Genomic DNA, 27,783 nt, shown 5'->3' with positions numbered 1-27,783 from the left:
TATTGGCATATTAATCACCAAACCCTTGCAAATAAAGAAATATAATTTATGATAAATAGCGCCATCTATAGTTTGTATTTAGTTAATAATGAAGCCAATTATATATACATCAAACAACCGTGAGGAATAGCCTAATTTAAAAGAACATCATTATTCTGATTCACCACCTATCTTGCAGGGAGTCCAACATGCGTCAGCTTGCAGCTCTTGAAATCACAGATGCCTCATCAGGTCTGGGACAAAGTCTTGCTGCCAGCCAGATGGGAGGAATGTCACCGACTGTGATCCATATGTTCCTCAGGGGTGTCGGTGGTACACAGGTGCGGTCTCAGATTTCAAGGGGTGGCTATTTATCACAGGACATGTGTGAAATGTGGACAGGTGTATTGCTGCCGGCTGTGTCTAAGCTGGCTCAGCTTATGTATCCTTACTGTGATGTAATATGGACAGATGAATCTTATATAATCTTAACTTTGAATAGGCTATGTTCCATTACCCAAGTTGAGATATATTTTAGGAATGAGAGTGGAAGACAAATTCTGAGTAATAGATGATCATATAATAAAATTGTTTAATATGCTACATGAGCAAAAAGCTGCTATAGTGTTGTCAAAGGAAATTTTGTTGAATTTTTCAAATCATCAGTAACAGTACACAGAGTACCAACATTTATCTTAGCTCATGAGTTCAATTATTTAACATAGCATTAAAATGTATTGTGTATTGGGTATAATTATGAAGTGTTTACACATTTATAGACCTTAACCATGTGACTTCAGTTGGCCAATCAGTGCTAACTTTCTCTTCTCAGAGTTCCTCATGTGCAGATGTCAGTACACACAGCTACAGGTAGGTCAAAGTGCCTAAAATATGAGAAAGGAAATTCTGACAGTGTTTTGAACAAGAACGTAGCAGCTTATGAATACCATTATTATGACGAAGATCACATGATCCAGGGCTGTACGTCATCTTTCTTTAGAATGAATCGCCAGTTGATCCAGTAGTAGGAAACTAGATGATAGTGAATGAAACCATTGTCAATATTTTCTTTCACTTTCCAGTGAGTGCATATGGTGAAGTGAATGTGTCAAGTAACAGAATCACCACCTAAAATAGTTTGCCCCTCAAACTCAATCTCAGTACATCATTATTGATTCTGGGGTGTGTGTAATAGTGCTGCATTTTGAATAATAGACATAAAATTAGAGGAAATGGATTTTTACGAGTAAGTTGAATCTGATTACGGATGGAAGAAATGAATTATAAAAATTGAATCTGACTTGGCTTTAGTTATAATTGGGACATTTGGTTAAGGGGTGGGGTATAAACGTTTGGACAGTATTTTTTGTGGGACATGAGAGCACATCCATATCAAATTGCATTCTGAATCTGAAGAATGTCCTTCTGATATCAAATAATTTTGATTTTTGAAATTAGCAATGTAATACACATTTTATGGCAAATGATTAAAAATTGATATTTTTGATATTTAACAGTACTCGAAGTTAACTTTATAAATCTGATGAATTATACTTAAAGTGTATGTAAGTGGGATGAAAAGCCAACGATCAATTGAAAATTTGACCTTTCGTATTGAAGATATGGATTTTTTCCCCAAAACACCAAAAATAATTAAGTCTTTTTGGGAAAAAAATCCATATCTTCAATATGAAAGGTCAAAATTTTCATTGATCATCTGCTTTTCCTCCCAGCTACATACACTTTAAGAATATATCATTAGATGTATAAAATTTACTTCGAGGACTGTTATATATCAAAAATGTGAAAAATATCAAATTTTAATAATTTGTCATAAAATTTGCATTACATCGTGAATTTCAAAAATGAAACTTTTTTGATATCAGAAGACATTCTTCGTATTCAGAATGCAATTCGATATGTCTGGTGTGCTCTCATGTCCCACAAAAAATGCTGTCGAAACGCTCAAAACGCTCATTCCAGATCCCTTAAAGGAAATCTGTACCATAAACTAATCAATGGCTATATAGTTGCAGTAATAATAAAAACAACAAACAGTAAAAGTCCCAAGCTTATATCGTCCAAATAAAGGAGAAATTCTTAATTCCTTACGACGATCAGCGGTCAGTTTGCAATCCATGGTGGCTGCCATATTGATACCCGATGTATTTTTATTACGCTGTAACGGTACCCGATTTTGAAACCAGCGAAATCCGTGCCACAAGCATCGTCTCTCGTGAACTTTGGTGACACAAAGCGAATACTACCAAAGTTCAGATTCAAGATTCGTTCAAAAGAAAACGCGACAATTTTTGTCTCGCCTGATAAGGCAGGAGACTATATAATCACTTTTCCGTGCGTGGGGGGGGTGTGTAGGGGTGTGTATGTGACAAATTTGGTTAAAGTTTTGGTTAAAGTTTGCTTTCCGCCTATTTTCTCGGAGCCTATGAGTCGCACGTTCCTCAAACTTGGTGGGTGGGTGCATCTTGACCCGAGACAGAACGGTTTGTATTGGTTAGTGGGTCAAGGTCACTGAGGTCATCTAGGGTCATCTGAGGTCAAATTAGTAAAAACTGTCGTATGGCCATGAAACTTGGTGGGTCCAGTCAACATTTAAAGCCAAATTTTTGGAAGGTCATTTCGAGGTCACCAGAGGTCATCTGAGGTCAAATTAGTAACAACTGTCGGATGGGCATGAAACTTGGTGGGTACAGTCAACATTTCAAGCCAAATTTTTGCCAAGGTCATTTCGAGGTCACCAGGGGTCATTTGAGGTCAAATTAGTAAAAACAGTCGTATGGGCATGAAACGTGGGTACCGTCAACATTTGAAGCTAAATTTTTGGAAGGTCGTTTCGGGGTCACCAGGGGTCATCTTGAGGTCAAATTAGTAAAAACTGTCGTATGGGCATGAAACTTGGTGGGTACAGTCAACATTTAGAGCCAAATTTTTGGAAGGTCATTTCAGGGTCACCAGGGGTCATCTGAGGTCAAATTAGTAAAAACTTGCATGGGCATGACTCTTGGTGGGTACAGTCACCATCAGCCAGATAATCCTGCCCAGCCGATAACCGCCAAATTCATTTACCTCTACCAAAAGTAATTGCAAATGCAGGCGGTCGCAAAAGCAGGCGAGACTCGTGGTTCGAGAACCGCCTTGTTACCAATAAAACTACAGAAGAACATAAAAAAATATATTTTAAGTAATATTTATGATCAACAATGTCTTTTGAGAACGAAAAGTTTAAAAACAGCACTAAAAACCAAATTCGCTGTGGGGTCGCGAATGCCACACAGCAACACACGATTGATTTGCCCGTCAACGAACCCCAGTGGGTCTGTGTAAAAGGTTAGACTACCGCTTGTGGCAGAAAGGATTCGCCAGCAGCTATCATGGCAGCTTCCTTGAATCGCAGAAACGAAGGATTAAAAGTGCTCTTTCTTTGTTAGGAATATTCAAATTCATATAGACCGTCTGGTATGTTTAATTTAGGGTATATAACTATATTAGCCATTGATTAGTTTATGGTACTGATTTCCTTTTAGGAACATAACAGACATTTTGCCAGCATACTTGATTTCAGTTGTGACATCTTTAAATGAAAATCAAAGCTGTTTACACAAACCATGTCACAAGTTCAATTTTAGGACAAAGGTGAATAATATTCAAAAAAATATTTCACAACGTGATAAATAGCATGCATGGTTATTATTCAAGGTGCTCTATACTACTTGAAGAATATTTGAAGAAAACAGTTTTGAGTCAAATTCAGTAGGAGGGTCAGGTCGTTTAATCACAAGTTTCATTTTCTGTCAAAATATTGATAAGTTGATCTAACAATTTTAACAAGAATCTGTACCTGTTTCTGTAGGAATGCATTAGACTGTTGAATCCATGGTGTGAATGGAATGCAGGCTCTCGTCAGTTTCTTCTTGGACATAGTCTTCTCAACTCTGGTGAGCCTCACAAAGCATTGTCATGTTTCCTCAAGGTTGCTAACAGGCTTGCAAGAGAGGACTTCCTTCTCAATAAGCTGCTACAGACGGAAGAACTTGAAGGAAAGAAACTGGACATCCTGTATTATCTCAAGGTAAGAGCTTGGTGAGAATTGTTTCAGGACCTCCCACTCCCTAGTCAGGTGCTCTAGACTGCCAGTAGACCTTTTTCTCCATGTTCCATAATGCCTTGTTCTAGTGTATTGCACATATAAGATTGATTGCGGCCTGGCCCATTCATAGAACTGAAAACTTAAAATTAACTTTAAGGAGTGTTTCGTGATCCTAGCATCCTCTTTTTATGAATTTTTCAGTAGATATCCACGAAAAAAGCTTATTCCGAAAATTTCAGTTGATTCCGATTTTGCGTTTGCAAGTTATGCATGATTATGTGTATTACACTGCTCCATAGACAATGTGTTGTAATTTCGTTCTGGTATACCAGAACGAAATTCAAATTTCACGATATCTTTGCTAAACGAATTAATCTGAAAGAAATATTTTGTACATAAACATTATGTTGCCAGAGGTTTCCAGTGATATAAAAATCTCAACTTTTTTTGAGAAAAGTGGGGGGATGATGTTGTGGATCACGAAATGCCCTTTTAAGCTAAGGAAACTAAATATTTGCCATTATAGGCACGAAAATAAATCCTGTACAAAGTGTACACACATCCCATTACCAATAATTTATGTAATCTTACGACCATTCACTTCTTGTTATTCTTTATAGGTGATCAGGTTATTGGAGCAGTTTTCAGTACCAGATCTTGTCATCTCACTAGCCAACACAGCACTCAGTGTAGCAGACGATGATGACCCTAACATTGTGAGTTATTAGAATACTTGGCCAATGTCATTTTGACACTTTTCTATTTGAATTACTGTAGCCATACAGGTATAAAGGTCCGTTCATACTACCACCGGCCACCGCATTTGCGATGCGTTGCGTTGCCGCACTGCATCATACTTCAAACTACTGCATTGCGATATCGCAATGAAGTTAAATACATTTCAACTTGGAAATGCGACGAGTTGCGTTGAGTTGCGGCATAAAGTAATCAATAAATATATCGGCATCGTTAAGCAACGCATCGCGAATGCGGTGGTAGTATGAACGGACCTTAAGCCCATCCCTAAATTAGCAATTTTATCACAGATGGGCTTATACCAGAAAGGAGTGCTAATTCAAGTTCCTTCAATGGCAGAGGTAATTTTTCTTTATCTGATATGAACTCATTGAGTTGGCTGTTACAAATGGCTGGACATATCAGAACTCTTTAAAACAATAACAAGAGCAATTACTTTGACCCACACATTATTATAGCAGTTTTTATCACCTTTCTCTCTGTCAGTCTTTTTGTGTCTTTATTCACTAATTACTTTTGACCTTATTTATCATTGCAGTCTACTCTATGGTGCAAAGTGTTCAAGTATCATCTGGAGCTGGGCCACATAGATGAAGCTTACAGAGCTATGACTGCCAATAGGGACCATGAAAGGTAATTGTATTGTTCAATTGAGGTTGTTGTGCAAGAAGCAGTTTTAGTAACTTCCCTCTGTTTAATGTTTTTAACTTCTATGCTATGAAAATTTTGACAAAATAATTATATTACCTAAAATTTAAAGAGCCTACTTTAAATGTTGAAACCCTCATATGTGTACCACACATGATTATTACAATATGATACCAACTGACCAGCAGGGGCACTTTGGATGAATTTAAATATATTCAAAAAGTGTACACCACTAATTAAGGAAAATAAAGGATAAAAAAAATGTCTATTTTTTAATCCACATCTTGGATGTTGTTGTTACAGTAAATTTTCTTGTTTTCTTTTATTTAAGCCATCAAAAAAGTGATTTACTCACTGTTTTTGTTTATTTTTAATTTTCAGACGTCATGATTGTCTGCGTCAGTTTGTCGTTGTATTGTGTGAGCGCGCTCAAATCAAGCAACTCTGCCAGTTCCCTTATGTAGACCTGCATGATGAAGTAAGTAGACCAGGAATTAAGCGATATTCACACAAAAAACATGGAACTAAAAAGATGAATATTTAAAAAAAACGGAGCAAATGCTCCAAGTTTGATAAAATTCTTACAAAATGTTAACATTGGAATAAGGAAATTGGTCATTTTCAAAGGGGATCCTAAATTGTTATGCACCAAAAATATGGTGGGAAAAAAATTATCAACGGCTTGTGACTTTTGAATTGCCATTTAAATATTGGCCAAAATTGTTGTTACAATCAAAACATTGTGCTATGTGTTCATTCATTCCAATTAAACTGTGCGAACAATTGTATAACACATTTCTTGTTTGTGGTCTGTGTGTGCAGAAGGAAGGGGTCATGCAAATTTTCAATCCAAGATGGGGGGGGCATAAAAAATTTCAGACATGGAGGTTATAAACAATGAATCTGCTTACTGACATATTCATGACATCCCCCTTCCAAAAAAATGACCATCCGCTGAGCAAACTATGATTCATTATAGTCAAATGGTGCAATCACTCAAGAAGGAGAAGGAAACTTTTGAGACACTTGCTATGTCTAGACCTGGGTGGGGTTTGGTGTTGGCAACTGGAAAAACAGAATGGACAAAATCAATCAAAATTTGCAGGGTGCATCTCGACTAGTCCTGGTAGAGACCAAATTTCAACTCATTCTAAAATTGAAACAAGACTGTGTGCACTACCTCACATTTGCCCAAGTATAGTCATTATGGGAGCAGGTCAGTGGGCCATTTCTACAGTTTGCCTGGTACACCAGTATATGAATGCAAACCATTATTATAGCTACCTGAAAGAAAACTGTTCTACATGTGATTAGTAAAGACAAGGGAAACTACTTCAGCAATGGATAGTTTAATTACTTATGTTTGTTTATTTCAGGTTGTAAGCATCATTGAATCAAGAGCACGGACAGTTGACCTGACCACACACAACTATTATGACTTGCTCTATGCATTCCATATCTATAGGGGCAACTATAGAAAAGGTAATGACCAAACTTCCATTTATCAATTAGCATTATAGTTGTCAATGTAAGCATTCACCAGCTCCCTTTTACTTTAGTCCCTTGTTCCCCCGCCCGCCAATGACATTACTATGGGCTAGTGCATATCAGATAAGGCCTATAGATGTAGATGTAGAATCGATGTTTTCAATTGGAATTTATTTGCCTCATCCCTCCCCGCATCTGATGTGAGATTATATACATCACACTAAGCCACCTGAACATTTGCTGTGATTGAATAGAATGCATTGGTATAAGGTTGGTGTGCCTTGTCAAAAACACATGCAATTTGATTGGTTTCACCCAAATAGTATGACACAATAGTGGATAGTGGTACAAACAATAGCGGCATGCTTTGTTGATCCTCAATGATCGTGCGATAATGTGTTCACATAATACATGTGTGCGAACTAAGAACACAGTTCAGTGCCTTAGATATTCATAATGGTTTTGTTCATTTGAAACAACGGGTTTGTCCTCACAAAAGGAGCTTTATTATTTCTGCCAAAAAAGCAGTTTTACTTATACAAATTATACTTAAAACTTAATAAGAATGAGAATAAAAGATTTTGTCTTTTACCTATCCAATATTGTGTCATAATGGATGGGCTGGTCAATATTTTTATTGTAGTGGATGCCAGCATATTCTCTTAATAAAGTGCATCAATTGCCTCTTTTACACCTTGGGGAGCTCTGTTGCACCTCTACATGTTAATCAATACACAGGAGTAGTAGCAAGTAGAGCTATGGTGTAGTGACAACATTTAGTCAGCATTTGTATTAATTTTGATCAACTTGTGCCTTCACATTCATGGTCGGCCACTAGCTGTAAAGTACAAAGGCATATAGTTGTGAGTTTTTCAGAATGCTGAATAACATTTTACTACAGTGAGTCCATATCTAATATTAAAATTTGCTGAGCACAAGAAGCGATCAAGAGAATTTGCTATGTCGCCATCTGTTGACACAATCAGGCATCCAGATAAGCGGGCGCTCGGGCGCTTTTTACCCCATGGTTCTGATGTTATAGCGCCTGGTTGAGCTATAAAACAAACCCCCAGGCGCTGAAGAAATTCAGTATTGAGCGCCTGGTGTGACTGTGAGTGGAAAACGCCACAAACATTCCTACATGTTCATGATGTTGTTTTCTAAATCAGGCTCAAAACGTGCATTATACACATCATTTTCAAACCATCTGAACCCCTGAATTACCAAGTTATGGCTTAATTCACTTCAATAATTAATATAGTGCACAGTAATATTGCTTTCAGAGTGATATTTTTAACAGCAAAACAGCCGTGATATCGAGAAAATTCGGCGAGATCTCTGCCATTTTGTTTATATGGTTGGCAACTTCCATACAAAAGAGGGCAGTATTTAAAATTATTATTGGCCAGCAGGGGTGGGCCGTAAATATTAGGTAATTATACTAATTTGATTGAAAAAAAAAAATTAAATAAAAAAGAAAAGAAAAGAAAGTAGGACAAGAAAGAAAAAAGAAAAGAAAGAAAAAAGAATGGAAACACACTGAGTGATTACCATAAATGATATCAGTATCATTGTATCAAGTTTGTACTTTTGTAGTCTAGTACTGAAGTAGCAGTAGGCCTAAGTGACTCTGGGTGGGATTTAGAGGGGGTTGTAGTAGTACTTAGGCCTACATGTAACATATTACAGTGTAGTTAACACTTAACAAGTAATAAAACTGTTTAATATTGGATTTCAAGAGTAGCTCCTGGTTGTGTCAAAGTAGCTCCTGGTTCCTTGGTAAAATTGAATGACCAGGAGCTACTTTTTTTTAAAAGTAGCTCCTGGTTTGCGCCCGCTTATCTGGAAGCCTGGACACAATAATGTAATGCAGACCGTTAATACTTGAATTCCCTTCAGCAATATGTGGTGACCACAATAATTACATATGCATTATAAATATGCATATGTTGACCACTGGGTGTAGTGCATAACAAAACAAGAATTGAATCATACTATTGCAAACCAAACTATATAGTTTTGCCTAAGAAGCTTATCTCAATTTTTCAATTCAAATGCTGATTCTGAAAAGATTTACAAAGAAACAAAAATCCTATGTGGCAGCTATTTTCATTTTAACAATGATTTTTTTCCAGCTGGAGGTGTGATGTACGAACAAGCTATGCGTCTAGCTCTAGAAGTACCAACTCTGAGTGGATTACAACAGCAAGCTAAATGCTATCTAGCAGCTATTAATGCATTGAGATTGGTGCATCCTAATTATGCATGGATCGTGAAGCCAGTGCCAACAGATACTCAACCTGTAAGTCGGGTTTTAATTCTTCACAATTTGTCACTTCAACAAGTCATTGAAGTTTGTGTTAAACATGTGTAAGTAAGATTTACAGGATTACATCGTGAGCTGGAGAGCCTGTAGGAATGTACAGACAATAAGAGGTTTTTTTTTCCACATGACACCACATCATAGAATAAAAATCAAAAGCTTAAACATTTTTTATTCCCTACAATATCAACCATTTGTTTTAACACTATCGCTAGTCAAAAAACATCACTCATTGGAAATGTTATGTATCATAATGACATGTATGGTAAAAAAAGGAAAATAAGTTGTTATGTTCAACAATAAATTTGATCAAAGAAGAATTTAATAAAACAATTTAGTCCATGGTCTTTGCACTGGTTGCCAAATGTGAGGTTAGTTGAGTTGCAAGTTGTAACATTAAACCAATGTTTTGTTTTAGTTCAACCAGAAAATGTCAAGTCAAGCAGCAATATAAAATGTCAGAATTTGTACATATTGAACTAATGCATATTGTTGGTTACAGAGTCGTGAGGATATGATGGGAGCTTCACCCAAGAGGACTTACGATGGGGATGAATTAGAACAACATGGTAAGTTGAAACATAGAATGAGCTACAAAAAAGGAATCTCTTTTTCACAATGACAGCCACTCATGGAAGAGAAGATATTCTAGATTGTGTTGTCATAGTTATTGAGCGTGCATGATTGTGTTATGAGTGAAACTGAATTTTGCCGATAGTTAGGGACCAACTTATAATGATCATTCTCCAACCATCATTAGATTTTAGGTTGCGTGCAAAAAATTGGGTACAATTACGGAATACCCGCCACACTGAGAACCATAAGAGTGTGATGCCTCGTTGAAACTAAGATATAAATTACACCCACAGGGTACGCTGTGTAGGGTATACCGTAATTATTCTAAAAATGATGTTGCAGGTGCAATGTATTTGTCCTCATACATGGCAGTCTATGGAATTATAACACATTAAGTTAAATTCTTTGGTTACAATTTGTTAGTTTTAGTTGTCAACAATGAGCCAATCATGTACATTTTCAGTAACTACATGTAATTCAAGAAGCATATGAAGCTGAGAGTATATGAGAAACAGCATTCCAACTTCTGATTAAAAACATGGTCATATATTGATATTAATTGTGTTCAGATTTGGACTATCCAACTTATAGTATCAAAAATATTTCTGAACCAAAGTGATCAATGAAATATCAACAATCTGCAAACTGTTCAGAACTATCTCCAAAAATTAACGCCACTAAATATCCCTATAGTATAACAGTAACAGGGCAAAAGCTTGATTGACAAGTATGACCTGACCAACCCAATAAGACACATAGAAATCCTACAGTTTTTCAAGTCTTCATAATGTATGCATTTGAGGAACATCTCTGCAGGGAAGCAACTGAATCAAATTTAGTGCATGAATCACATGGTTTCATTATGGTGTTTTGTTTCAATGTTTCATTTCTACAGTAAAACGACAAGTTACAGTTTTGGAACTGAAGGAGATAGAGAAAGAATATCTGCTTGTATCAGCCAGATTAAAACTAGCCAATCATGAACAAGATTCAAGTCATGTGACAGGTAAGATGAAAACCAAATCTTGAGTATCCTTGTAGAATATTAAACAGGAAAAATCAATTCTTTGTTGAAAATGTTGTGAGGCTTGTATTAATAAACAACAGTAAATTCTTGTTTTAATTCCCTGTTTTTGTATGAGATGTAAGTTTTGTTGGGCCGAACAAATGTATTTGTGACACGATCTGGTCCATGGGGCTAAAGGAGGTTGAGTTACTATAATTCTTACATTAGGCTATCATTTACTGAAAACACCAAAGGCCTAGTATACTTAGTTCTAAAGTTATGAAGTTTTTTGATGTCTATTTTCTTATGTATTTTATTGTTTTTTACTCCATATTTTTACCTTTATCTCAGTTTCAGATTTGCCGCTTTTGGTCCCCATGGACCAGATCGTGTCACATTTGATACAGCTGCCAGCGTGTTGTAGATAATGGCTGTATTACTTATTCAGATTATTACATCAGTCTGTTGTGGAGACCTTCAACTTGCCATATGTCTTAATGTCATTATTCAATTTTTTTCCCCTCAGGTATTTCACTGTCTGCTGATGAGACTTTGGCATTGCTAGTACAAGCAGGTCTGTTTGACACAGCAGTCACTGTGTGCAAAACTTTCAAACTGCCTTTGAATTCAGTGTTTGAAGGACTGGCTACAAAGTAAGTTTATTCTGTAAATTTAGAATAAGATCAAAGAATGGTGCACTGGGGTCAGGTCCCACTAGACAGTTTTTTTGCCTTTGTGTGAGATCTTATATTTTTCAAATGTTGAAGATTGTGGGGTCCGCAGAGAGTCATACTTTGAAAGAGAACTTGGTAAATATGTGAGAATTTGTCACTACAGATCCAAAACAATTTGGAGATTGGATCCCATTTACGTAAAATTCTGTAGATTAATGAAGTCCATGTGGACTCCATACTTGGAAAACTAGCAGGAAGCCTTGCAGCCGGTGTTACATTTTTCTCTTTTACATTCCTTTTGTTGGGTTTCTTCACTAATTGTCTAAATAAAATGTCTCAAAGATTGCGCACACATCTGTTAAATCATGCGATTTGAAAAAAAAGAGATGCAATTTTTTTTAATTTTTTCTGGAAAAATTGGGCGAAAATCAGATTTTTTTTCTCAAAAAACCATAAAAATACCAAGTCGGAAATTTAAAAAAAATCACATTTCGCATTTGTTTTTAAAACACTTGTAAGCTTTGAGACAAACTTTTTTTTCTTCAAAAATTGTAATGAATAATGGCGAGTGGCATATTTTTTTTTTAACTACTCAGTTGTACAATTTACTGCCACATATGAAAGTAACTTGTGCTCTTTAAACAAAGTTGCTGCCTAATCTTTTCTGTTAACAATTTTCTACTTTTTTATTTCAGATGTGTGAAGTTGTCATCCAATGGGCCAGATGACCTGACCTGGAAGTGGTTGTCAGCCAATGAACTAGGACAATTGAATCCTTCAAGAGATGTTGGGTAAGAATATTAATTCAAAAGCATAACACATTGGATTAGAGTTTATTAAGAATGAGCACCACATCAATGAAAACTATGTGAAATTATGTGGGTGAATTACTATTTGTAGAAAGGGTGTTTTACATGTAGTGAATCTATTAACACTTTGAATGTTGATAAACCCAAGTGTTTTGATCTTATGATATTTTATAGTTTAATTAGTGAAGAAAGTGATCAAATTAATGGAAGTTGTTTTGTTGTGATAATAAACCTCAACATTACAGTGATTTCAGAAGAAGTAGCATTAATGATGCACACCAAGTTGTAAGCCCATCTCACCTACCCCAATTAAGAAGTCATGCATACCTACTCATTCTAGTGATATTTTCAGTCTTAATCATATTTGAGTCATGCATTGGTCATGATAATACATACATAAACACAAGTGACATGTTCATCATTATATTCTCATACTTAATGTAGGCCTGCTGATATAGCATGGAGATTACTGAGAGCATATCTGATCAAGTATGACCAGGAAGGTGATCATACTTACTACAAGTGTGTTGTCAACAGGCTGTTATCAGTAGGATTTCATCTACCCAAGTGGCTAGTTAATACTTACAAGGTAGGTATCTATTGGGCTGTTACATTTCGTCGGTAGAGTGCAACACTATCGTAAGTGCAGTAGAATGTAATAATTACCAAAATTGTAAAATACCTATTGGTTGCAGCAAAATCCCCTCATCATGCTCATTGTAAAGTGTTGATGTTCTGTATACTTTCCTGATAACCCAAGATATAACCTTTACATGTAGTTGGGTGTTTTTTCTAGTGTTATTGGTTAAAAGTAAGTACATTTATTGAAATGTTGCAAATGGCAGCTATTGCATTCTACTGCACTTACGATAGTGTTGCACTCTGCCAACGATTTGAAATCTGTCATACCCCTGTGGAAGATTTAAGAAAAGTCTGTCAAAGAGGGAGTATGTTTTTCAGATGGAATTGGCTAGGGTTATTATTTACTCCCCTATTTATAGCTTTACCAATAATCTTCCACAACTTGAGTATTTCAAATGGAATTTACCCAATTGTCTATTCTATTTGAAGACCCATACTCCCTCTGTGGAAGACTACAACTAAATCTTCTACAGTGGGGGTATGAATTTCAAATGGAATAGCCCATTTGGGTTGTTTGACTGTGCACACATCCCATGATGCATATAGCTATTAGCACACACATAACTTCATCATGTCACCAAAAGCAATGTCACTCATGTGATGGATTATGCACAATTATCTTTTTAAAAAATCATATTATATTAATGCAGTATTGAGAGTATTTCATTCAGGCTGTAGAAAATGGAATAGTATACTTTAGGTATGTCTTTGATCTTGGTACATTAAATTCTTAAATTGTGTTATGGATGATGTCGTGTGTAATGAAAGACTTGGAATAGTGCACCCTTACTATCATTTAGAATACATGAGAAACTGTTGATTCTTTCACTTTGTGCAGAAAAGTGTTGATTCGTAGAAAATACTCTACAGTTTATTGAACAGACAGAAGTATTAGCAATGGTTTAAACATGGAACCCTTACTAAACGTATTGTACACACAAGTTATAATTCGACCCATCACTAAATAGAATGAGTAACATATAAGTTCATGAATATGGTCCTCGGAACTGGCGTTTGGATAAAATTTGCTCACTCTATCTTTGTTCATTGTTTTAATTAAACAGATTAATAATATTTTTTTACCTTTCATAACATTTTTTTTACCTTACAGAAATTGCATGCAGCAGAGCTGTTGACATTGTACATCAACTATGACATGTTGGAAGAAGCCACCTATCTTGCATTAGAGTATATAGATGCAGTTATGGGCAAGGGCACAGAATACTTTGGTCTTACAGTAAGTCTGAATAATTCCAGTTGAAAAATGTTCTAAATACTTATTTCAGTTGCTTACATTTCTTATCAAATAATGAAATATTTTGCCTAATTGAGAGTGTCAGTCACACAATTCTAAAAACATTTGGTACTGATATTTTGTAAAAATAAAAAAGGGAAAAAAATTGAATTGTCCGATTTCTTGGAGACAAATGCACACCGCGAAACAATGTGTGCAGTAGCTTTGAGACAATTATTTTTGGCCTATGAGAAAAAGACAAGCATAACCTTGAAATTAGCAGAATACATTTCATTCATAGGTAAGGTTACACACAAAATATAAATGTAGTGCATTAATTTTCCAACTACTGAATCCTTTTTGGCTGTAGTGGTAAGAGCATGCACTGGTTTAGATATTGGGTCAGAAGGTCCTTGATTCAAATTCCAGTGAAGAGAAAGTTAACTTTTCTAGAAGGAAAGAAATTAATGTGATCATTACTTATTTGAAATGGTGATTTTGATATTGAAATCTTATGGTGGAAAGATCCCGCACTTCACAAAAATAAAATGAAATTAGTATTAACAAAGAGGTTCATTTTGTAATTTTTATCATCCAAAACCAAATTTTTGACACCGACCTGACAGTTTTGTATGACATAGTCAACATACTTCTTCAGTTTTGTCTGTGACCCTCCCCTCAAGAACATGCCACCACAAAATAGAGCTGTGTCATCACAGCAGAGAGCATGTTGGGAATTCCATCACTCTGAAGACAATGTCGAAAATTTGGTTTTGGAAAATGAACATTCCACAATATATTATCTACAATCTGTTATGATACTTGTCATTATACTTTCTGATTTTTTTATTGCTTTTTGTGCTTCCTATAAAGTGTATACTTTTGTACTTTTTTCAGACTCCACTCAGGGCTACAGCACCCAGTGTGTGGCTACCATACAATGCTATTGATCATTTATCAAGGGCTCTTAGAGATGCTACCAATGAACCTCTCCTGCAAAAGGTACATGTCTGAGTTGTGTTTGTAACACTGGCAAACAAGGACACATAGTCTTTTTACAACAGTGGACTCACAGGAACTTTGGATGTCCATGATTCATATGTGATGCGATCAAGCAAAATTAGTCGAAAATCGGAAATGTTAAATTTTTAGTTTCTTATAGGATAGTAAGAGGCATTTACAAAGCTGCAGTTTGCAAAGATATGAACAATTAAAGAGTTTCCAAAACAACAGGAAATCAAAGGAAATATATGCTTTGTTTGGCTATATCTCAAAATCAATATTTCCGAGTTGCAACTGATTTTGCTTGATCGCATCACATATGGTGTTTCTAGGTTTTAAATGCCATAAGAAAGCATTGAAGTTAACCGCAGTTGGTGGTGTAGTGTGAGTCAGCACTTGGAAAGTAAAATCTTTATCACAGCCATTCCAAGGTGACAAAATTCAAATGTGTGTGTCCTCAGTTACTGGTGTTAACACATAGGGGTGGGCTTTGTCTTTCTCTGATTCTCTCACCTGTCTGATTTTCTGTCATGTCTCCCTCCTTCCTCCATGTCTGTCTGTCTCTCTATTAACAAGTTACTGACTAAAATTGAGATTTTTCTCATCCCACTTAAACTTATCGCCTGAGATATTTTTCATTTAAATAGTGTGAAAACAATATAAAATAAAAGAATTTGAACACTGTTTTCGCCAATATCTCAAAAACAATATTAGCGACAACTGACTCATTCCTCTTGATCATGTCACATTTTTACTTTGCATATGGAGCTCAAAATATAGAAACACATTGTTTTAGTAGTAGGCTTCAATCTAAGATGCAAAACAGAACATGAAAAATCAGACCACGCCTCTCTAATATCAACACAATAGCTGAAATGTATTTTATAAAAACTGTATTTCTTACTTTGTGATATTTCTATGATTTCTTACAGCTCCATCTTAGTTTGCAGAACAAATTACGGAGCTATCACAATCAGGCTCAGCAGGTATCAGAACAAATGACCAACTTGGCATTGCAGAGATACCAGCAAGGGACTAGCTGATGGGAATCACCAGGAGACTTGAACATTGGACAATGTCCATCAATTGGCATTGTCATCAATCCAAATTATATATGACTAACTTGGCATTACAGGTACCAACAAGGGACAAGTTGAAAGGATTCACCAAGAGATTTGAACACTGGACATTCGCAGGGTTGTAGCCACGGTGGTCGGCAGCAACCAGTACTCAGCCTGAGTGACTGGCACTCAAGGGAATTATAGGTCTTGCCGACCAGCACTAAAATGACAAATTGGACATTCATTGTTAAGACAATGCCCATCAATTGGCATTTACATCACTCCAAATTACATATGACTAACTTGGCATTATAGAGATCCCAGCAAGGATAAACAAGCTGATGGAATTCACCAAGAGACATGAACATAAGACAATGTATTTGATAAAAACTGTATAAACAAGCTGATGGAATTCGCCAAGAGACATGAACATGACAATGTCCATCAATTGGCATTTACATCACTCCAAATTACAAATGACCAACTTGGCATTACAGAGTTGGAACCAGCAAGGAACAAGCTGGCCGGAATTCATTTGAACATTGGACTTAAGTGGTTAAGACAATGTCCATCAATTGTCATCATTCCAAATCAGATAACAATTGTATATCAGGGACCCATGCTTTAAATAAGCCACCATCTTTCATGGCCATTTGAAATTTGGGCTAAAAAAAAGCTACGAGCCATCAATGAATACAACTATTCCATTTTCAAAAAGAATGAACCCCACATTACCTGTGACACCTTAAGTCTATACTAATTTTCACTTGGGCAAGTCAGTGATGTCAGTGCATACTTTGTTGAGCGCAGCTCACAAGCACTGTCGTACATATGAACATGTTTAAAGGTGCCACATACATGCAGATGTGAAACAGCTGCCTCATTATGTTGTCGTTACTGACTCGGCAAAATGAAAAATAGTATGGAAACCCACTGTGGGGAATGTTTTGCTGACCTGAATGTGTGCCAAATCTGGCAGTATGAAAGGTTTTGGCAAATAAGTGCCAAGTTAAAATTTTGATGAGGCTTGTAGACAGTTGCAAGTTTCAAGATGCTATAATATACTTAAAATAAGGTGGAGCATGACCCCATCCTGATTAGCCTTTGATATCTCACACACCCTGTCAGAAGCTATGACCAGTCATTCTTTAAATGATATCTAAATAAAATATGTTCTCATTAAGTTGGTAATGTGACCTTTTTGCCCCATTTGTATTTATAAGATCCATGCATTTAGGACAGAAGAACTTGTTTCACACTTGCACAGGGCATTTACTTGTCTTGCCACACTCCACCTAGATGTAATGGGGCACCGTAAGGCTATATTTTTCACACTCCTGTTGGTGAGATGAATCGTATTGCTATTGCGCACTCTGTGGATGTAAAGTGATTGGGCTGTGGAATGGCTTGTTGGTGAAGTGTGCTGGTAAATCTAATGCTCTTCAAATTATTCCATTCCCCATCTGCATCTTGGTGGTAATAGTTTGATTTTATATGCAAATATGTGACACGATCAACGGAAATGAGTCGGATGTCGCTAATATTGATTTTGAGATATTGGCAAAGAAAGTGTTAAAATTCTTTTGTTCTATATTGTTTTCAGTGATTGATAAATTAACGTAACTTTGCAAAGAGTCGTATCAACATGGGGTTTTCAGTTTCTAAAAGCTCTCAATGTTCTCTTTAGAAACATAAGTAAAACTCATTTTCGACCAAGGTCGACATGCGACTCATTCACCTTGATCGTGTCACATATTTGCATGAACTGACTCCTCATGTACACTCAATCCGAGGCCTATATGTCAGTGAATGGGTTAATTCAAAGTAGAATACATTTTGGCTTGTAGCAAACACAAAACATTTTCGTAACATTTTCAAATGGGCGCAGACATTGTCAGGTCCAAATGTTGGGTTATAGAAGGTTACATAAAAAGTTTCATTAAAATGTTCCAAATATATTTATTTGTTGTGCCAAATATTTGCAGTTAATGTTATCTAAATGTTGACAAAACATTTTGTTTTGCTAAAAATGTTTTGATAATATTTTGGTAGTATTTTTGATACAAAAACATTTTATGCCCTTCTTATAAACCCAACATTTAAATGTTATAAAAACGTTTTGAATTTAATTTTGTATGCTGGAAAATAACATTATTTTCAGTCCTAGCATTGATTAGTAAGAAATATGTTTATGGCGAGTAACTATAATATAAACATGTTGAAGGATGCAAAAACATTCAAAGGAGTGGGGGACACACCTTGAGGCTCTTCAAAACAATGTATGAAACAGTAATGTTATAGCGTATCATGTGACTTAAACATCATGATTAGTATAACCCTACACACAGTGTAGACATGTTTTGTAAATATGAAAATATTTGATACTAATAAAAAAGCATCTTGAAAAGACACAAAATAAGTTTGATCTGAAGCCCTTGTTTACATCTTATTTAATGTGTTGTCAGCCTGTCATCTGATCCCATCCAGTCCTATATGTCCTAAATTTTGTAGTCAAATGCTTCTAATAGAAAGTTGTAAATATGGAGAGTACCGTGGCCATGGATCTAGCATTCTAGCATGTCGTTATCTTACAGTTACATGATACTTGTACAACAAGTAGCATAGTTGGGATATTTGCCAAGGGGAAATCCAAGTTGGGGGAGGGGCAGGTGCCATTTGGTTCCCAAAACCAACAAGCACATTTACACAATTTAGGCTAGCTTTTTCATTGTACTATTACACCATTTAGGGGTACAAAATTGGTTGTGTAAGATACACCAGTTGAGGTGCATTTCAGAGGCCAGATGTGGGTGGGTAGCACTTGTGTCTTGTGTGTGAGAGTGACCCCCAGGGTGTGTACATGTAGCCATATTAATATTTAACGGGCAACAATTTTATCTCTACACTTTGTTTCACCTCTAGTGACATCATTTACTTCACATGTTTGGGCCTCAAGAATGCCAACAATGCCCTTGCATGCATGTGTAAACTAAATGCTTTGTGGAATTGAATTGACATGCATGATTCAATACTGCATCCAGAGAAATTCAATTCAATTTCAATTCAATTTTATTCAATGCTCTCCTATGTCACTAACTAACAAGGTGTAGAAGATTAAATTCGACCACAATTGAATGAAAAGCTAACTTTGGATGACCTATTCTTAAAGGGCTCAGTAGATGAACAGACATGTTTGATGACGTCCTACAAATAAAAGCCTATTCTTTAGTAGGGTCAGGAAGACCTTGGATTTCATGCAATGAAGCATTTAACTCAATGTAGAATTGCACATAATTTAATTTATTAAGGGGTACTACACCCTCGATAAATTTGTGTCTATTTTTGCATTTTTCTCAAAACTAATAACACAGTGGTAACAAAAGTTATGCATATTATAGGGCAAGGAATCAATTACTACACTGGAATTTCAGTGACCCAAGACAAGCGGTTTGTTATTTATGATCAGAAATAAGGTACCGCTAGGATGTACCTCGTTTCCTATCATATATACTGAACCGCTTGTCTTGAGTCATTGAAATTTCAGTGTAATAATTCGATTCCTTGCCCCAATAATATACATAACTTTTGTTACCAGTGTGTGTAATTATTTTTTGAGAAAAATGCAAAAATAGTCACAAAGTTACCACATGGGTGTAGTACCCCCTTAATGTGGTCAATGCTTTGTCCCATCATGGCCGGATAGATAAGTGAGGTTAGACTGCAAAAACATGGGTCAAGTTGATTTTTTTCAGGATTTTAATATGTATGTCAAATTTAAGGATTTTCTGAAGTTCAATGTTGATGCTCCACAGTGGTTGCTTCAAAAAAATTTCCAATCGAATTGCAGGGTACAACTCTTATCAATATCCTAGAAATATGGGTTGAAACTTCTGACACTTGCGTTTCAGGGCAGAGGAGGGGGACAGCTTCCCAATTAACAGGCGTTTGTTTATAGGATGCCATCAAGGTTTGTTCTTTAATAACTTGAGATAGAGTCAGAAACAGTGACATAAGAAGAAAACAGGAGTAAAGGACATCATGGAAAGGATTGGTGATGCAAAATGGAGATGGGCAGGACACATTGCAAGAAAAATGACAAAAGGTGGACAAAAGGAGTCACAGAATAGCAACCAAGAATGGGAAAGCGTAGTAGAGGAAGGCAAAGACAAAGATGGCTTACAGCATACAGAGGCAAAGGATACACAAGACGTTAGATTTCCCTCACTAATAATGAGCACTATTAATTAGTCAAACATCCATCTCAAATCTGTTCATATTTCTGCAAATGCCTCGACAAAACAGAAAAATCATTTATTATATACATGTACTTCCAGTAACTATTAATACAAGGTAGTTAAACATCGTGAGGTTGTGTTGTTTTGTACAAATCAAATGAGCCATATCATGGTGATACAATATCTTCAGGAATTAAAAGCAATATGTGACCGTCCACGGCGAATGAGCCGTAAATTCCTCCCCGGTCAATTTTGTTTTATTTCGTGTTTAAAAAATAAACATCATAAACTTAAAAATGGTATATCATTTGACTTCAAACGATATCCAGAAGCGGAGTTATGGTTAGTTAAACTTTGCTCCTTCAACAAAAATTATAGCTTTTTGGTTTCTATGTGTGTCTCTTTTTCCACATTGCTGGCAATAAATATCAAACAGTCATAATTGGCGGTCATTTCAAATAATCCCCAAGTCAACGAGGTTATGCATACCTATACAAATAACCCACCACTTGAAAAGGATTTAGCAAAAGCAAACAAAGACCAGAGCTATTAAAAGTTCTATAGCCATCTAAGGTACAAGCTTATTATCCACTTCAATAATAGGATTATTGATTGGTGTTGTGACTATCCAAACAAGACAGATGTCGCGCCAGCTTACGTGACCGATGAATACGACCTTCGTACACATTTTACACCATAACTCAGAATACAATTTAGGGAATTTACGGCTCGTTTGTGCTGCCGGGTCACATATTGTAACATTTGCTGAGGAGGGTGCCCTCAATAATTTTCAAAATTTTTACCCAACTGCAATGTATTCTAGTAATTAATATACCCTGCAAAATTTCTGGCTTTAAGGGCTATCTATATCTATTTATAGTGAGTGTGAATTTGGCCGACTGAGTTATGCATGGCATATGCTATTGATACTCCTATGTTAGATCTTTGAATGCCTACACCTCAACATGAGTAGAAAACTATGAATATATTCTGTAATTTTCTATAAAAAAACCTATTATAAGGTTTGCACTTGAATATGTGTGTGGAAAGAATATGGTAAGCTTCAGTCGGCGCATTGCAATTCCAGCCTGTGCATTGAACAAAATTCTAGTTCTGTTAATGTGAAAGATGCGTAATTATATGCGCAGAACATAAAAAATGAGTCCTTCAAGCCAATGAGTGGTGTGTGGCACATGCGAAGTGGGAAAGAAATGTACCAATCTATCGTATATTTGCTAGTTGCCACAAAGCCAGAGTCCCTCAGTCCCTCTCTCGAAACTATTAAACATGGTGGAACAAAAGGGCCATGCATGGCTGTTGAAGAACTAGTGGAATCAATCGGCCTGCTATCATGGGGATTTCTGCCATGTAGATATCGGAGTGATGACACTCAAAGGGAGGGTCATAACACATCAAAAGGACCAACCTCTGTAACAATAAACAGAATGACACATATTGGCCACATATGCGCTGGAATTATTATGTCTTTTTTTCCTTTTTTGCCTCATCTATTTTGGTTAAAATTAACAGGGGACATATCTGACAGTGAAAACTTACATTTTTTGGTAAAGAAATACTATTTCTAATGGAAATGTTACAATATTGCTTTTTAAAGAGTGCCGGCAATGTACAATTTTGACATCTCAATATATAACATATAATAGTAATACATTGCAAACGCTGCACTTTGATGAAAAATGATATCGTTGTGATTTTACCAAATGCAGAATAACAATATTAACCAGCCCTATCAAGCGCAAGTTGATATTTTTCAGTGTAAAACAATAGGTAACATCTCCCTTTGTTTACAGAAAACAATACAATACAGTTTGGATCCCATCCCGCAACCTGTTGTGATCACACCAATATGACTGTACTGTCCCTTAAGGTTGGTCTGAACCCTGGAATTATGAAAACTTTCAGGCCTCATAACTGCTAAATTATTAGTCTAAAGAATATAAAAGTATACATTTTAGAATGGAAATGACTTGATGAATTCATCTGTGAGGTCCAATTTGGGCCAAAATGCTCATTTTGGAGAAAATCCCAAAAACGGGTTTTTGGCCCAATTTTTTGTGCAACACAACAATTAAAAATTAATAAAAAATATTTCTTGGCCAAATAATTTTTTTGTTACGTTGCACGAAAATATTTGGGCCAAAAACCCGCTTTTTGGGATTTTCTCCAAAATGAGCATTTTGGCCCAAATTGGACCTCACAGATGAATTCAGCAAGTCATTTCCATTCTAAAAATGTATACTTTTATATTCTTTAGACTAATAATTTAGCAGTTATGAAGCCCGAAAGTTTCCATAAATCCAGGGTTAAGACCACCCTTAAACATAGAAAACACAACTTGCATGTGAGATTTAAAATCATTCTAGGTGTTCTACTCATTTTGCTTTGAACTAATTAGTATTCTTTATATGCTTCTGCTAGTTCTTCCATGTTCCAAAATCTTGAAATACAAAGAAATTTTTTTTTATTTTGGCACTTTATGAACTGAGTGTCCAATTACATACATTCAAAGTGATGATGTAACAGGATTAATTACCATAGCAATTTTTGAATAGATAGCCCTGCACTACAACGTTCACGCGGTACCTATGCATTGAACCATATGTCAAAGAAATGCTAATCACTCACACCTGTAAGATTAGTATCTTTGAAAAGAGCATTATTGTGTTCAATCTATGAATGCAGATATACACAGGTGATGAGTGCAACCTGCTTGTAGTGCAGGGTGATCTATTCAAAAATTTTATACATCTATTGCTATGGTAGTTAATCCGATTATTACCCAACATCGACAGCGAATAAATGACAACAGTTAAGAAAAAGCGTTTTCCACATAATATGACCATATAAACATGTGAAAATCAGTTGCAGGGGTAAATATTTACCGTATCATACTCTCAAGATCATTTTACTAAATATTTATCACACAAAATTGTGACTTTAGACCTGTTAAGTCCTGATGTGCAAGTGCAATTTGAATTCATTGATCGCATAAAACAGTGGTTCATACAAAATATCTGTATTTTACTACAAAATGTCAAAAAGTTGTCAGAAAGGGCAGTAGGGTCAGCATATTATATTCATATTTTTAATTGCATGCATAATCAAGTTACCATATCAAACACTAGACAAGGCTACCTTAAACATGTTTGCTTGTCCTCGCCCTGACCGACCAACACTAATTTTAGAAATTCCATAAGTTGTTTTTCTTTCAGAATTGTTGATATCCTGAAAAGTTTTCTAGTTTCTTCACAATTCTAAAACTATGGTGGAGTGGTCCAGAAGATAAATATCCCACTCATAATTAGTCTTTGTTTTATTAAGTTAATTAGGTCTATACATGTTTTGTTTATGACCTATAAAATATTGTGATCGATCACCCCTGTCTTCCACAGAGGGAGCATGGACAAGCAAATAATTATTTTTTTCTTGACCTAACAGGCCTTGAAATATGCTGCATTGCAGTGCACTCACTACCTTAATCTGTTTCTCAATTGCAATTTTGCAACACATAATTTCAAGGCCTATAATAATACTGTAGATTACAAAAATACTAACAAACACAAATCCTTTGTTGCAATTTACAACTTTTCTGATGAGCTGTAGGTCAAGGGATATAAACAGGGAAATTCTGCCATGTTTGAATGCATGTTACAAATGCAGCGTACAAAAATGAGTTGCAATGAACTATTGCATATTCAGAAAAGAAAACGAGCAAGATACACCAACTTGATGTGGGGAAAAGTAAAATACAGACTAGACAATATGCAGGGGGGGGGCAAAACCAGCAAATGTAGGCATAGGAAGTAGACAAAGTTCGATGGCCAAAAATTACCAGTTCCAAGGCTCACAAAAGTGCTAACCTGCAAAAACAACAAGGATAAAGTAACCTGGAGCAAACAAACAAAACCAAACAGACAAAAAACAACCGACGTTTCGAGCAGATAAACTGCTCTTCTTCAGGGACAGACAACAAAATATAAAAGCAAACAACGAAAACTACATGCTGTAGTTTAAAAACAAATTCAAGTCACAAACTGAAGGCAAGTTCAAATAGAACTCATCAGTAGCAAACAAGATAAGCTCAGAGCAAAATAAGCATGTCTTACTTCAATGAAGCACAGTTTACTATTGCATATTCACTCGGTCGGCCATCCGGGAACATTGTCCCCTTCGTCCTCTTTGCACAACCGCACGCATAGCAACCAGCTCGAGAAAGGGGAACTGCACATGCGCACACTGGTTTTACAAGGCTATTTCCCCTTTGTGACGTCAGCCCGACCAAGAGAATAGCCTCCTCCCTAACTTAGGCTAATGAACTTTGATGTTGAGTTTCCCGCTACACATTTTTGTCGGCTGTTTCATTATTTTTGAGCATTTATAATAATAAAACACATTACCAGGCTATCTATCACACTATAGTATAGTATTCAGCAAGGTCCTTCAGCACAGCTCTATCGCTTTTCTCACTAATTGCATAAAAAGATCTACATGTATGTCACATGATGCTACTCAGCTTGTCCGGCGAATGAGGTGCCGATGTGGTGATGATGTGATTCAATTAGCCAATCAGAACCCCACTTCTGTATTTACAGACTGCTGAAGTACCTTGCTGTATACTATAAACAAAAGGCAAGAAATGACAGCTCAATAATATACTCTAGCTTCTTCAGTATATCAACATCTATGTAGGAGGTATACAGGCTGAGTCAAAAAGAAGTAAACTCATGTTTGAGGGGCTGCAACTCGAGATCTGCAAAGAATCTGCTAACAATAAAAATACCACTGGAAAGAGCAAATTATATACGTCTAAATACAAAAAAGAATTGTTGAAATTGCTCACAGCAAACTAAAGTTATACTCATTTGAATACAACCACCCATTTTTGTAGCTGCACACGGCTGATTGATTTTCATCCATTCCAATCTCGACGAATCAGCAAAGTGCTAACAGGATTTATTGTTGAAAAGACAACTTTTGCTTTTAATTAATATTTAACAAAGTCCATTACGGTACTATAGTTTGTAGGGATACCAATTCAAGTCTTCTGAACGATCCAGCAGAAGCTTGATTGGGGAATGTTGGGTAAAGGATTGAGCTGATCTTTGGTCTTGCTGTAACGCATGTCTAACTCTAGCAATGGTCACTTGTGATCTAGCAGTTCGTCAAATCTGCCTGAAGCTTCCGGCTGTCTGTTCCTTAGTGTCCCATGCACATTGAGCTTGTTCACATTCTTATATACTGCTCCCTTACATGAAACCCGGTTAGCTGTAGGATAAATTGGAGGCGAAAAAGACGCTGAACTTCAGTGGGACTCTTAGTTTCATGATACTGGCGTCGACAGAAAGCGTGCGCTCCCGTCTGTATGTAAATTGTGGTGCCATGTCATTTGGCCCGTTTTATTATAATGTAGTGCAATGAGGTAAAATTCATATTGAAAAGAGCCCTTTAACATGTAGGAATTATTGATCGAAACCACACCAGCCACAGAACTTTATTTGCATTTGAATATCGCGCCTTACCAATCAATATAACAGGTATGCCCCTACTTGGGAAGTGAAACCGTGTGCATCTACAAAAATGGGTGGTTGTATTCAAATGAGTATAACTCGAGTTTGCTGCCTGCAATTGCAACAATTCTTGTTTTATTTAGACGTGTAGCATTTGCTCTTTCCAGTGGTATTTTCATTTTTAGCAGATTCCTTGCAGATCTTGAGTTACAGCCCCTCAAACATGAGTTTACTTCTTTTTGACTCAGCCTGTATGTTTACACAAGAGACTATCAAAAGTACATGTACAAAACAGAACTGAAACATCAAGTTTTCAATAAAATGCTAAAATAATGAATTATTTTTGCAAAATTACTTTCTGATGTAGCATAGAAAGGTGACGGGCGACAGAAAACTCACTATCAACTCTCATTAGCTTTATGTGCTTTGACTCATAATTTGTGATAAACTACATAAAATTGCAATTACTTAATAATTTTCAGAAAAAACATGATCATCTGCCGGTTTGCAGACACATGTCATGTTGAGCACTGATTCATGAGCAAGTGCTGCTTCACCTGCAGGAAATTCCAATATAAACTTACACACATGATTTATTGATAATACAGCCAATGAACGTATTAATACTGATAAATGTACATCTGTATCTATCACACGATCAAAGAAAATGTTAATACTGATAAATAAAATTTATATCTACCGTACCTTATGATCATTTTAAATGTCAAATTCATTTTCAATAATGATAAATTCAACATAAATTTTGAATGAATCATTCTTCTTAAAATAACATTTCAAGGTCTTTTGGATCTCAACAAGCTGCACCATCCTCCATTCAATTCACAGTAAATCTGTAGTGAATTTCTTTGAATATTTTGTTCAAATTGTTATTAATTTCCCCCAAACACTTCTTTATAGCATGGGCTATTCCTGTTGCAATCTGTGTACCCCCTATGGAAGATATGACCTTAATTAATCTCCCACACAGGGAGTGTGAATTTCAAATGGAGTTACCTGAATGGGTGATGCCACCTGAAATCTATACCCCTTGCATAGTAGATTAAGGTCATGTCCTCCATAGGGTGTATGGATTTCAACTGGAATAGCCCGATAATATAACAAGCTTAATTTCGTACACAAAGGAGGAATATACTTAAATTACAAAATCTACAAATTTCAAGAATAGAAAATTCATCAGAATTCCAAAAACATGATAAAGTAATTAAATACGCAACAGCATCATAGCTGAACAACCATTTTTGATCTAGGCATCACATGGCATATTGCAATGTATTTGCAGGCTACATGGGTGAACTGGCTCCAGACTCAAGAATTATGATGATCAACAAGCTTTATACATCATATAATTTTAATAGACAAAACTGTGAGCTGGCAAGCAGAATCTGCTGGATCATTTTTAAAAATTGCATTTATGAGGCTTCTCAAGGAACACCACAAGGCAGGGACACATGTATGTCACAATCATGGCACGCTAATGCAATGTTAAACATTGAAAACGAGTAAAAGTGTTACTCTTCAGTCACGACTCGAACAATATGGGATGATGGGGCGATTCACCCAAACTGTATTTTCTAAAATAGCTCCCACAAAATGAGTAACACTAACTGGATAGGGGCAATTTTTCTGAAGAAAAGTTATATAATAGCTGTTGGCTGAACCTGCAGGCCTTATTGTCATTTGGGATTTGTTTGGT

At 36.0% G+C, this 27,783-nt stretch overlaps 1 protein-coding gene across 1 annotated transcript in view; it reads left to right on the top strand.

Moving 5' to 3' along the window:
- The window catches only part of LOC140144630 (nuclear pore complex protein Nup160-like), a 51,810-nt gene extending 33,085 nt beyond the window's left edge, over positions 1 to 18,725 (top strand). The window contains exons 18-33 of the mRNA XM_072166443.1: positions 179 to 421; positions 780 to 849; positions 3,851 to 4,069; positions 4,708 to 4,803; positions 5,382 to 5,476; positions 5,873 to 5,969; positions 6,868 to 6,973; positions 9,115 to 9,281; positions 9,805 to 9,871; positions 10,774 to 10,884; positions 11,411 to 11,537; positions 12,254 to 12,349; positions 12,812 to 12,956; positions 14,121 to 14,246; positions 15,141 to 15,245; positions 16,178 to 18,725. Coding sequence (XP_072022544.1) covers positions 179 to 421; positions 780 to 849; positions 3,851 to 4,069; positions 4,708 to 4,803; positions 5,382 to 5,476; positions 5,873 to 5,969; positions 6,868 to 6,973; positions 9,115 to 9,281; positions 9,805 to 9,871; positions 10,774 to 10,884; positions 11,411 to 11,537; positions 12,254 to 12,349; positions 12,812 to 12,956; positions 14,121 to 14,246; positions 15,141 to 15,245; positions 16,178 to 16,288 — 1,981 coding nt within the window. The 3' untranslated portion in view covers positions 16,289 to 18,725. The remainder of the gene's footprint in view (positions 1 to 178; positions 422 to 779; positions 850 to 3,850; positions 4,070 to 4,707; positions 4,804 to 5,381; positions 5,477 to 5,872; positions 5,970 to 6,867; positions 6,974 to 9,114; positions 9,282 to 9,804; positions 9,872 to 10,773; positions 10,885 to 11,410; positions 11,538 to 12,253; positions 12,350 to 12,811; positions 12,957 to 14,120; positions 14,247 to 15,140; positions 15,246 to 16,177) is intronic.
- The last annotated feature ends 9,058 nt before the right edge of the window (positions 18,726 to 27,783 follow it).

Source organism: Amphiura filiformis, unplaced genomic scaffold (genome assembly GCF_039555335.1).
Source record: "Amphiura filiformis unplaced genomic scaffold, Afil_fr2py scaffold_68, whole genome shotgun sequence".
Classification (NCBI taxonomy): domain Eukaryota; kingdom Metazoa; phylum Echinodermata; class Ophiuroidea; order Amphilepidida; family Amphiuridae; genus Amphiura; species Amphiura filiformis.
This window is presented reverse-complemented; position numbering and strand designations above follow the sequence as displayed.